The 13,177-nt window shown below is 38.6% G+C and overlaps 2 protein-coding genes across 2 annotated transcripts; one reads left to right on the top strand and one right to left on the bottom strand.

Annotated features, from left to right (window-relative positions):
* Window positions 1–1,285: 1,285 nt before the first annotated feature.
* On the bottom strand, window positions 1,286–2,121 carry LOC149012698 (uncharacterized). Its single transcript, XM_089157649.1, has 2 exons — window positions 1,572–2,121; window positions 1,286–1,374 (listed from the first exon to the last, which is right to left on the bottom strand). The coding sequence occupies exons 1-2, from the start codon at window positions 2,119–2,121 to the stop codon at window positions 1,286–1,288; spliced, it is 639 nt and encodes a 212-aa protein (XP_089013775.1).
* A 6,871-nt stretch (window positions 2,122–8,992) lies between these two features.
* Window positions 8,993–12,966, top strand: LOC149012697 (pentatricopeptide repeat-containing protein At5g66520-like). The gene is made up of 2 exons (XM_089158952.1): window positions 8,993–10,569; window positions 11,226–12,966. The coding sequence occupies exons 1-2, from the start codon at window positions 9,023–9,025 to the stop codon at window positions 11,731–11,733; spliced, it is 2,055 nt and encodes a 684-aa protein (XP_089015078.1). The 5' UTR covers window positions 8,993–9,022; the 3' UTR covers window positions 11,734–12,966.
* Window positions 12,967–13,177: the final 211 nt, after the last annotated feature.

Here is a 13,177-nt window from a genome sequence, read left to right as displayed (position 1 = left end):
TGGCTTTCAGAGCATCCAAAACCACCAAGATATGAAAGACCTCACCTTCTCTTCAATCCTACTGCAAGTCTGCAACTGAGAATCTGCTGCTACAGACTCTTCGTCGTGCTCTCCATCGTCCGTTTTTAACCTTGACCCGTCTCAGGTACAGTCCTTCTTCCCTATGAAATCCTGCTTGTCTTCGCTGCTCAATGTCGTTTGCAACAACCCATTTTTGAGAATGTTTTGATTTGGGTTGTGAGCCTGGAAAGGGAACTTGAAAAGGGAAGTTGAACACGAATTCTGTTGCTTTGATGAACCGAGGAATTGGGGTTTGAGTTTTGACCGAGTTTAACAGCTTAAGCCCCCTCATAAAGTCGGGCGACATGTCGCCCGTGTCTCCTATGTTGCCAGGCACCGACACGGCGACATCAAACAACATGTCGGACCATGGTTGGATCATAATAATGAAGAAGAATTTATATATAATGCACTTCTAGCACAATGTTTACAACCTCTTATGTAGAGGTATTAGGTAGCAAGCTTAAGGAGATTTTAAATTTGAACCTCAGTCTCTTCACATGTTTTTTCCATATGGGTATTCCTTCCTTAATTTATGAGTGCAGCAACAGAGAAAACCGATGTCATTCCTTCACTTTCGAATTTTGAGTCCTTCCCTTTCGAATTTTGAGTACATACAAATTGCTTGTCCAAATGGAACTTAAGAGAAAATCACAAAGGAAAAAACAAAAGAGATAACAAGAACTTTATAAAACAATTCTCTATAATCTTTAAAATGACATGCAAAAACATTATTCCATTGACACTACGATGAGCTTATCAGAAAACTGCACCCTTCTTACATTTGATGGAAACTTGGATTTCTAGGCTGAGTTTGGTCAATACTTTAGAATAAATTTGATGTCTTGAACACATTTTGAAACGAGAATATCCCAAAAAAAAGGGAGAAAGAACATCATGGGTATAATGTGTCTCCCTGTGTTCAAATACAGGTTCATGCTAAATGATCATTGCTCCCCAATTGAAATGAGGAACTTATTGGGGTCCAAGAGTCATTTCATGTCTCAGTGTCGAGCTACCCAAGTAGCATCCTCTTTCCCTTGGAAAAAAAAATTCTAAGTTTCAGAACATTATCTAGACCCAGAATCTATTCTAACAATAGACATAAAACAGCTTCAATATGTATGGCAACAAAACAAGCCACATTTTTCTTCTCTTGATGGATGCATTTTCTCTTGCTTTCTCTTTCTCCTCTTTCTCCTTTTCCCTGTACAACTGCAAAGTCTCATTCCCTTCCATAAGATTGCCTCATAGAACAAGCTACAGCTTGTGCCCAGTGCCTCAACTTTGTCTTAATTTGTTGTGGTTTATCCCCTGCAAAAGTGTTGAAATCAAAACCGATCTCTTTGTATAGCTGCTCTTCATGAAAAAGGTTAGAGTTAACTTAGGGCGTTTTATATCAAATTTTCATTCACTTTCTGATCTTTTATTTTTTATGTATTTGTTATCTATTTTAAATTTTATTTTATTTAAAATAATAGAAATAAAAAAAAAAACCATTGAAAACAAACCAGGGTTGCAGATCTTCCATTCGGGCTCGCTCCTTGGGCTATCTATGGAGGAAGATGAGCTTTTGGCAGAACCCAATGGAGTACCAGTGACGTCCAAAGACGAGGAAGAAGCAGAAGAGAAGCGCCTATTGACGGCGAAATAAAGATCAAGAGCCGGCAATGTCTGACAGAGGGTATGTCCATCTTCCTCGTTAAACCCAAAACCAAGCTCAATAGACCCCCTGAGCTCACAGAGATCCTCATCCGTTAAACCAAGCCCAGCATCTGACTCCTCAAATCCATTCCTCCGCCGGAAAAGAATCTGCTGGCGCCGCCGCTCCCATGCAGCATCGCGTGTCGTCTCACACATGGAAAGCTGCTTCGAAAGCCGCTTCTTGTTCTTCCACAATGGCCCAACAAGCTCCAGCTTCCCCAATTGCTCTTCCATCTCTTCTAATTCCGTCGGGGATGAAATTTCACGCGGCTCCTCCTCCTTCTCCTCCTCCTCTATTTCATCTGAATCCGAAGAGGGCGACATTTGACGTCTCTCTGGCTCATCCTCCCCCGCCATTTTGATTGGGAGAGGATGAAATTAAGAATGAAAGGAAAAACTGTTTCTGCTGTCACTCTTGTTCGTGGGTTCTTATTTTGCTCTTTCCTCTGCTTCTGAGAAGCTGAAGAGAGGGTAAAAAGGCGCAGAGCAGCTGAGCCGGCATAGGCCGGCAGTGACTGCTGCGAGTTTTAATGCAGGAGGGAGGGGGTTTAAGATGAAGGGAGAGGGAGGTAGTCACGCCCATCCGTTTAAGCAAGCTTATAGAAGTCCAGTCGTTCTTAACAAACTTTCCAACTTCTTTCCGAAGTATATTTGCAGACAAGTAGCTCTTTGCGGAATTTTGCCGAACATTTAGGGGGCATTTTGATTTTTCTGTTCTCTTTCTTCTCTCTCCTTTCATTTGCAACTTCTTCTTAAAGCTGCAACCCCGGTTTTAAACGTCGGATTTTTCTAGAATAAGTAGACGAGGCCCGGCCGTTCTCTATTTCTAAGGTTAGTAAAGTTTCCACTTTGCCGATTCCCCATGGACTCGGATTGAGTGTGGGCCCTACACCCACCTCAGGGCACTGGTCCCACTCCCACCTCTTAGGTGTGGGACCTACCCCTTAGTCAGCCAATTAAATCCAAGGATAGGGGATACCAGATCTAGGCCTCCGGTTAAACATGAAACAACTTCCTGTTGATGCCGTGGTCATAGGCAACAAATTTTTCGGCAAAAAGCATGTATATAGGGCCCAAACTATTTGACCGATATTTGTTGATGAAATTAAAAAAAAAAAAATGGTAATTTTCACTTGGAACTATCTCTCTTATTAATTGATCATATAGCTCTTTGACCCCTTTTTATTTATTTATTTTTTGCAACCTCCTGTTTTTGGATTAAAAAATGGGTAAATATCACTTACCTCCCCTCTTAATTGGACAAATAGCACTTACACCCCCTCTTAGTTGGATAATATCACTTACCTCCCCTCTTACCTAACAAATATATCAAACACCTCCCCTCTGCTAACTTTTTTGGTTAAATTTAACTTTTACCATTAAATATGTTTTAAAACCCCAAATCACCCTTGGCTAAAAATATTTTTTATTTTAAACCCTAAATCGCTATAATCATCCTAACAGTTGAAATACTAAATTACCCTCAATTAAAATATTTATTAAAAACCAAAACCCAAAACTAAAATCCAAATTATCTTTAGTTATTGAAAGCCCAACGTATAAATTTTTTTTCAAATTATCAAACAATTAAAAAAAAACCCAAAATAGTAGTACGTGTTTAACTTTATAAACATACCATTTTTTTAATTGCATTTTTAATTTTACTTGATAGTAGTACGTGTTTTTCTAATTGTTTGATAAAAATTAAAAAAAAAGGCATGTTGGGCTTTTAATAATTAAAGATAATTTTGATTTTAATAACTATTTTAATTGGGAGTAATTTAGTATTTTAACTGTTAGAGTGATTACAACAATTTAGGGTTTAAAATAAAAAAAATATTTTTAGTCAAGGGTAGTTTGGAGTTTTAGAAAAATATTTAACAATAAAAATTAAATTTAACCGAGAAAGTTAACAGAGGGGAGGTGTTTGATATATTTGCTAGGTAAGAGGGGAGGTAAGTGATATTATTCAGCTAAGAGGGGGTGTAAGTGCTATTTGTCCAGCTAAGAGGGGAGGTAAGTGATATTTACCCTTAAAAAATTTTGGGTATCATACTTTTACCAAGTAAGACAAAAGATAAGTGATATTATCTAACTAAGAGGGGAGATAATTGGTATTTACTCAAAAAATTAACATTTCACGTTTGTCTTACATGTGGTTAAAAATAAAAAATAAAAAAATGTTCCTAGTCTTTTGATTTCTTTTGTCAAATTTTTTTTTTTTAGTTAAATTTCTTTTGTCCAATTAGTGGTGTATTCATTTAAAGATCATTCCAATACCAAATTATTGACATCTTCTTACCTTTATTCAAGATATAAGAAAGTTGGAAAAAAAAAATTAGAAACGGCATAAGAACATTTTGGTCATATAAATTATAGTATATATTTAGTTGATTTTTTTTAAATATCACATTTTTAGAGAATTTTATGGACATCCCAAGATAATTGACCAAAAATATAGATACCCCAATACTATGCTAAATTGGCAATGACCCTCAAAGTATCTCTTAAAATTTTGTTAAGTTATGGCTAAATAATTTTTAACCAAAAAAAAAATGGCCAAATAATTTCACTATTCCCAAATTGCCACAGTACTTTCCTTGGTAAAATATAATCCTGAATTTCATCTTTTTTCTTTATTCATGACTTCAATCTTCTTATATTGTTCATCATTTTAAATTATACGATAAGATAAAGAATAGTATAACTAAAATACATTCATCATTTTTTCTAACCAACAAATGGTTCTAATGAGATATCGGGTGACTACCAATTTGGCATGGTTTTGGAGAATCCATGTTTTTCACCAATTATCTAGAAAAGTCTCTAAAAATTTTCATAACTTTTTTGAAGTAATTTTCATTTGGCCCTTATGATTTAATCAATGTCACTTTTGATTTATAAAAATAAAATAAATAAATTGACATTTTGCATTTGTCATCCTGTATCAACCTATTGATGAAGTGAGTGGTGTTTTCCTCCTCTGTGAGTGTTGTTAGTAGCACTGGTGAAAGTAGTTTTCACATCTGAAATTCTACATTATCCAATCATCATCAGTAAATTAGTAAGGGAAGAACTAGTATGGAACCACATAGAGCAGCTCGGGGAAGGGGAACAGGATTTCCTACACCGTCAAAATATCGAGAAGAAAGGTCATATGCAACTACAGAGCTTATCCTCTATGATGAGGAGGACCTGGAGATTGATGAAGAAATGGAACACAAAGGCATGGTAAAAGAGGAAAATACCCTGGTGGGGCTCATCACCTCAGGGAAAAACTATCGAAAGCAACCAGTGTATGAGGCATTGCCATTGGCATGGAACATAGTTAACCAGTCACCATTGCTTAGTTAGACACAGATTTATTCTCTTTTCAGTTCGAGCATACTCAGGACATGCTGAATGTAATTGAAGAATCGCCTAGTCCGTTGCCAGAAAACCCACTAATTTTTGAACTCTAGAAAGAAGAAAAGAATTGGACATTTAATCACATCGATTTTTTGTGCCAATTTCACAACATCCCATTGGATATACTAGACACAAAACTGGGGATCCAATTAGCAGGACTCATAGGCTCACCAAGACAAGGTATGTTGATAGATGGCATTCAAATGGGAAGCCGATCAATTACTTAAAGTGCCAAATCACCATCTATCGAAGAAAACCACTGAAACAAGTAATCCCTCTTTGCCGGAGGTCAAGTGCTTACGATGCTGTAACGATAAAGTGGGGAAATTACCATTATTCTGTTACCTTTGCGGAGTGCTCGGACATGAAGACAAAAGGTGCCCTACCCTATTCAGTGACAGGGAAGAAATAGAGGGAGACAAGGGTTCGGACCTTACCTCAAGGGAACACCGTTAGATCGAAGATTAATCGAAGAAGTAGAGAGTATTCATTACGGTGAGTCAAACCTTTTCCGGTGAAGGATGGAAGAATCACAACAGCAAAATGGAGAAGACGAGCCGATCAACCAACAATCTTAGGGAGGAAAAGATAATCGATCGGTTCCGATTGCTAGGGTTTTCCAAAATCTGCAAAATATGATTCATTTGGTAGTACAAAATCCTCTGTCAGGAAATTTTTTACAGACAACTGTTCCTTCTGTGCACCAAATCACGCCTAACCTCCCACCACATCAGCCACTGTTCCACGATATGGTCGGTACCTCTGCGGAAACACATCTCCATCTGCAGAATCACCTTTACACTCTTCTACAGTAGATGACCTCTCCCTCCACAGCCTCAACCTCTCACCACCAAAACCCTAATCCACCTTCCTCCGATTTGCAAAGTCTTCTTCTCTCTCTCCTACCCAACCTGGCAGCCGTGACTGTAACCCAAAATAATCCCCTTGATAACCCTTTATTGAAACCTAATAATTATCTAACCCAAAGCCCAAGCCCAACCCGCAGGCCCATCTCCCCTTTACAAACCACTACAGCCCACTATGAAGTACCCACTACCCATCTAACTAACCACACTAATGACCCAACCACAAATGGCCCAATGTCCACTCTATCCCCAACCCAACCCTCTCACAACCCATTACCTTGAAACCATATGGACTTAGTTCCTTCTACTTACCCATACCCACCTAGCCCACAACACTCACCAGTCTCTTCCACCTCTCACTCACCTGTTTCTTCCCCAACCAAATAAAATAAAATAAAAAAAGGCGCAACAAAGAGCTAAAAATTGAGAATTTGAGGAACACTTCTGAACTCAGTGAAGAGCAGTTACTACAGCAAGAAGCTGTGGTGTATGGTGGAAACCATCACCACGGTTCACAATAATAATTCAAAGTTGGAATTGTAGAGGATTGGTGGGTTCCTCCACAGTTCGAGTGCTTTTAAAACTCACCAAATAGAGGAGTCCAGACGTTCTTTATTTGATGGAAACGAAAGCTAAGTGCAAAAGAATTAAGAAAGTGAGGAAGCACTAGACATGGATTTTTGTTTCTCAGTGGATGCAATGGGAAAGGTAGGAGGTTTGGCAGTTTTCTGGAGAAAAAATATCCAATTAACAGTTAAGGAAGCTTCTCTTCGACTAATTGATTGTTGGGTAACACTACCAAAAGGTAAGAGCTTCTTTACCACTTTTGTTTATAGTGGTCCCTCTAAACAACTTAGACAAGAAGTTTGGAGCTCTCTACTTGAGTTAAGTAAAGAGAGAACAGAGAACTGGTTATGCACAAAAGATTTTAATTCTTTTTTAGCATGACATGAAAAGAGTGAAGGTTCATGTAGAGGGTTCAGAGATATACAACAATTCATAGATGTGGTTGATGGCTGCAATCTAATTGATCTGGGATCCCATGGAGCACAATGCACTTGGAGTTATAAGAGATTGGGAAGAGAAAATATAAGGATCAAGTTGGACAGAGTCATGGCTAACCTAGAATGGTTATTGAAGTTCCCTAAATAGCAATGTATGTGGAAGCAACTATAGCGTTAGATAATGCCCCTTTCACCATTGATACAGATGAAAGAGTATCAAAAGGCAAAAGACCCTTCAGATTCGAAGCTATGTGGCTTTGTAATCCATCTTTTGAGGCAGTTATATAACAAGCTTAGAACCGAACTAGAGAAGAACATGGGCCATCAATTTTGTTCAAGAAATTAAGCTGGTGCCAATAAGACCTGCATAAATGGAATAAAGAATGTTTTTGGGCATCTACAAACTAAAATTTAAAAATTGCAAAAGAAATTGGCTTAACTTCAAAATCAAAAGGTAGAAGATAACACAAGCTGTGGAGAACAAGTTGTCAAAAGAACTTGAAGAGCTCTTGAAATGTGAAGAAACTTTCTGGAAACAAAAATCTAGAATTGATTGGTTAAATGAAGGGGAAAGCAATACATCTTTCTTTCATGCAAGAACAATGATCAAAAGGAGATCTAGCAGGGTTCTCAAGCTTAAGCAAGGAAATGGTGCATGGTGCTCTTCAGAGGAGGAGGTCTATGAATTGTTTGAAGATTATTACTTAGACCTTTTCACATCGATAGAGGTGGAGGACCAACATATTGAAGTTGTCCTTCAAGGAATTTCAGCAACAGTTACTGAGGAACATAATATACATCTCATCTCATCACCATTGGAGGAGGAGATCAAGAGAGCGTTGTTAGATATGGGGACTCTAAGAGCCCAGGTGTGGATGTCCCCCCCCCCCCCCTTATTTTTTCAGAAATTTTGGGACCTAACACATGAGAAATTGTGCAAGTTTGTATCAAATTTCTTTCCTACAAGTTTCTTCCCATAAGGAAGTAATGATACTCAAGTGTGCCTGATTCCAAAGAAAGATAATCCAGAGGGGGTTGAAGACTTTCGCCCAATCAGTCTATGCTCAGTAGCAGTTATGGTTGTAACTAAAGTGGTAGCGACAAGACTACATTTAGTGCTTCGAGATATCATTCCAACCTCACAATCAGCTTTCATAAAAGGGAGATTGATCTTGAATAATATCTACAAAGCTCATAAGGCCTTTCATTACCTCAAGGGAAGAAAGAAAAGCAAATTAACTTTGATGGCACTAAAGTTAGACATGAAGAGAGCATATGACAGAGTGAAATGGCAATTTTGGATGTTATTCTTACAAAATTGAACTTCAGAGTCAAGTTTAGAGATATGGGGCTAAACACATTGTCATCGGTGAACTAGTATTCATTTTTTTATACCAAAAAAAGAACTAGTATTCATTTTTTGTGAATGGAGGGGAAAGACTTGAGATTATTCCAAAAAGAGGCTTGAGACAAGATGATCCATTATCCACAGTTCTTTTTGTGATATATTTCCAATGCCTCATCAACCTCATCAATCAAAAGGACCTTACACAATAAATTAAAGGGATCAAAATTTGGGGAAGGACATCATTTCTCACCAATCTTATGTTTGCTGAGGATTGCATCCTATATTAGGAAGTAAAGTTGGATAGTGCTCATACATTAAAGGAATACGTAAAGGTGTATTCCTATCAACTTCAAAAAATCTTCTCTTTGTTTCAACCCCAACACACCATTAAGGATCAAAAGATGGTTTTCAAAAATCTTCAAAGTCAATTATGGAGATGGACAACAAAAAAACCTTGGATTACCCTCGAATTTTGGAGTCTTAAAAGTTGAGTTATTGGGATTAACTTTAATCTATTTAAAATTATAGTGTACTTAACTTTATTCGGATAGTTTATCAGTTTTTAACAGTCTGAAAATTGTGAAAGTTCCCCCTTCCGAAAGCCTTCAAAATATTCAAGTTCTGATTACTCCATGAACAATTCCCCGAATACAGTAAGGTATTTATACTCAAAATCTCCTATTCTCTCGCTTCTGGATTCATGCAAGAACATGAGGGAGCTCAAGCAAATCCATGCCCAAATCATCAAAGAAGAAAACACATCTCCCTATGAGGCTTTATTCACAGCTGAAAGGTTAATCTCTTACTGTGCTGTATCACCTAATGGAAGTTTGGATTATGCCAAAGCCCTTTTCAATCAACTATCGAACCCAACTGTCATTTGTTGGAATTTTCTTATTAGAGGTCTTTCCACAAGTAAACGTCCACGGGAAGCCATTTCATTGTATCAAAGTATGCATAATAGAGGTTTTCAACCCAATAATTTTACCTTTCCTTTTGTAATCAAAGCTTGCACGGAATCCGGCATGACTTCGTTCGGAGTTTTGGTACATACCCATTTGGTAAAAACTGGTCTTGAAGCAGATTCTTATATCCTTAGCTCCTTAATTCGTATGTATGCAAACGGGGAATATCTAGATGCTGCAAAACAAGTGTTTGACATGTGTTCTGATAGAGATGTCGTTTCTTGGAATGCAATGATTGATGGTTATGTGAAATATGGTAAAATGCAACTTGCCTTATCTGTGTTTGAGAAGATGGTGTGCAGAGACGTGATATCTTGGAATACAATGATTAATGGGTATGGTACAATTGGTAATATTGAAGAAGCAAAGAGACTATTCGATGAAATGCCTGAGAAAAATGTGGTTTCTTGGAATTCTATGTTGGCTGGGTATGTCAAGTTTGGGGATGTAGAGGCTGCCAGTAGAATTTTTGGATTGATGCCTCGAAGAGATGTAGTGTCCTGGAATGCAATGATAGCATGTTACGCACAGAATGGCCGCCCGAATGATGCTCTCTGCTTGTTTGATGAGATGAAGGTTCTAGGTATGAAACCAACTGAGGCAACTATGGTCAGCCTGTTATCAGCTTGTGCTCATCTGGGTGCTTTGGATCTTGGGGTCCATTTACACAAATACATCGATCACAATAAAATAGCTATCAACACCATCCTTGGCACTGCTCTGGTAGACATGTATTCTAAATGTGGAAGCATTTCCGAAGCAGAACAGACATTCTGTTCCATAAAATACAAAGATGTTCTTGCTTGGAATACAATTATAGCTGGCATGGCCATGCATGGTCACGCCAACAAAGCACTTCATCTTTTTGCACAGATGCAAGTGGAGGATGCGGTGCCTGATGATATAACATTTGTTGCTGTGCTTAGTGCATGTAGCCATGCTGGCATGATTGCCGATGGTCAAAGATTATTGGCTTCTATGAACCAAACATATGGTATTGAGCCAAAGGTTGAACATTATGGGTGTGTCATTGATCTCCTTGCAAGGGCTGGCCATTTGGAGGAAGCTGTTAAGCTGATTGGGACTATGCCAATGGAGACAAATGCCAGTGCATGGGGTGCACTGCTTGGAGGTTGCAGAATACATGGGAATATTGACGTAGGTGAGGTAGCGGGAAAATGCCTTATCAACCTCCAGCCTAATCATAGTGGCCGGTAAACCATCTTTTCTTATTTATTTTACTCATATTTTAGTAACCAATCTAGTTTAGAAAATACCCAAAACTCAAATCTGACTTAATTGAATTCTAGCTATATGCTAAATGTTACCTCTAGTGTCACGATGGATAAGACTCTTTCATGCTACTGCCGAAGTTGGCCATCCTTAAAATTATAATCTGGAAGTTAACATCACATGGCAACTATGAAGTTTTTTTATTGGAGCAACATGGGCTATGGTGCTGGTGTAAGGGAAAATTTGCACACCTGTATGATAGGACTAGCAATTTCATGCATGTTGCATAGATCTGTGAATTGCCATGTTGAATGTTGACCCGATCAAATAATCAAACCATACTGTTCTTTTGTTCTCAGAACAAATGTTAGCTTGAGATGCCTTGAGGTTGTATGGTTATGAATATTTGACTGAAGGCTTGGGCACTGGATACCTCCCTCATATGGTTCACCAAGCATCCTGCATGTGCACCAAGTATGCTGATCCAAACAGTGGGTGTTTGGATCAGCTAATCTACCATGAAATTAAGTAGCACAAGCTGATCCTAGGAAAAGCTAAGTATGGGCTTGCCTTTAAATGGAAAACCAAAATTTACACAAATCAGTACTCACTTTCCACTTCTTTGGATCTTCAACAGCTATGTCATCCTTTCAAATTTATATGCTGCTGCAAAGCGTTGGGATGATGCGAGAAAGGTGAGGAACTTGATGAGGTCCAAGGGGGTTGCTAAACTACCGGGGGTAAGCATGATAGAACTGAAGGGAGTTGTGCACCAGTTTGTAGCTGGTGATCGGTCGCATCCAGAGTCGGATCACATTTATGAGAAGTTAACAGAAATCTTTACACAGTTGAAAAAGATGCTTGGGTATTTACCAGATACAGATCAGGTTTTGCTTGATGTAGAAGAAGAGGAGAAAGAACAAGCTGTACTTGTTCATAGCGAGAAGCTAGCCATTGCTTTTGGGTTCATATGCTTGGGCCCCCTGGATCCAATTAGGGTAGTGAAGAACCTTCGTGTTTGCAGAGACTGTCATAATGTGACAAAGCTAATTTCTAAGGTCTATGGTCGAGAAATTATAGTAAGGGACAGGAATCGTTTCCACCAGTTCAAGGATGGTAATTGTTCTTGTATGGATTATTGGTAGATTTACAAGATCTGCGTGTGACCTAGGAATCGTGAGCTGTTGGATAGTTGGCATTGCACTTTCCTCAAGCACCAAGTGGTATTTTCCAGAACATGGCTGCAGTCAATGTTCATATCAAACATGCATACCATTTGACTAACAATAAGAATGTCATCGAAGAACTGGCATGTTTTTATCCTGAAAAGCACCAAATTCTGTTTCTTGAAAGTTAAAGAGTACGCATTCTTCCGTATATGCAACTTATCATTGACTGCTGATGACAGAAATTCTCTTCTAAATGGTACATGTTAACTCAAACGAAGTTGCTGTATGGACAACGCCATCCTACGGAGCCATTTATGGTTTTCATATCCCATGCTTTGCTGCTGATTATGCAATGCTTCATTACATCCAGGTACTGAAGCCCTTTCCTACATAAGTTAATATCTTTCCTGGTCATGTGTAGTTTTTAAGACCACTTTCCTATGGGTCATCTGAGAAACACACAGGATAAGCCAAAGTCTTTCAATGTTGGTATGATATGCAGTGATAAGTAGAAAAACTTCTTGATATGATTTTCAGAATTTCTGGCCTGCATCTGGTGTAAATTTCAGGATGGCCACCTTCCGGCTGGGTCACTAATCTGGCTAAAATTAAAAATGATGGAAATGAGGAAAGAATCCTGATATGGACATAGGGGGCCTAGGGGCTGATGATTGATGAAAGCCTCTGCCTGCAAAGTGAAAAAGGGAATTGCAGATGATGTGCAATCACTAGGGTGGAAATGGTGCAGGGATGTAAAAATTTGAACATCACAGCTGATGATTACTTTACCTTGAAGGCTTAATCTCTATATGTTGATGTCTATAGATGAACTGGGCAGCATGAAAGTAGACAGAAAATTTGAGAAGCCAATCTGATCAGTCTGGTCAGAACCTGGGTGATTTGTTTCCTCTACATTCCCATGGTTAAAGGTACAAAGCATCTAAAAGTTATAATTAAGCACTTCATGCGGAGAGTACTAGCAGAGGGTTTGGCCACGGGCGAAGGTATGAGGAAAAGAAAGTTTAAGTTGGCTACATCATGGCTAAATGTGGAGCTGAAAATGAGATGTCTGAACACATACTGTTTGATTGCATTTTTGCACAAGCTACTTGGTTTGCTTCCCCACTTGGCTTCATAGGTGCTGGAAATCAAAGTGCAACAGTCTCAGAGTGGGTTGGGCACATTATGGAATATCCTTTGAAAGCTAAAGAGGACCAGTAAACCTATGTTGGTATATTTGGGTTGGGAGGAACAATGACTATTCAAGAGAAGAATTTAGAGACCTGAAGAAGTGGGCTTTCTCGCTTGGGAAGCTGCAGATGATTTCCTTAAAGCCAAAAAAAAATTCAGATCCCCAAGAGCCCAAGTAAGTAGCCACCAGCAATCATGGAGCCCACCACCTAGAATGGCCCATAAATCA

This window comes from Hakea prostrata, chromosome 6, assembly GCF_041222555.1.
Source record: "Hakea prostrata isolate BN-2017 chromosome 6, UWA_Hpros_2, whole genome shotgun sequence".
Taxonomy (NCBI): Eukaryota; Viridiplantae; Streptophyta; class Magnoliopsida; order Proteales; family Proteaceae; genus Hakea; species Hakea prostrata.
The sequence above is the reverse complement of the archived record's forward strand: the minus strand, read 5'-3'. Positions and strand labels throughout refer to the sequence as shown.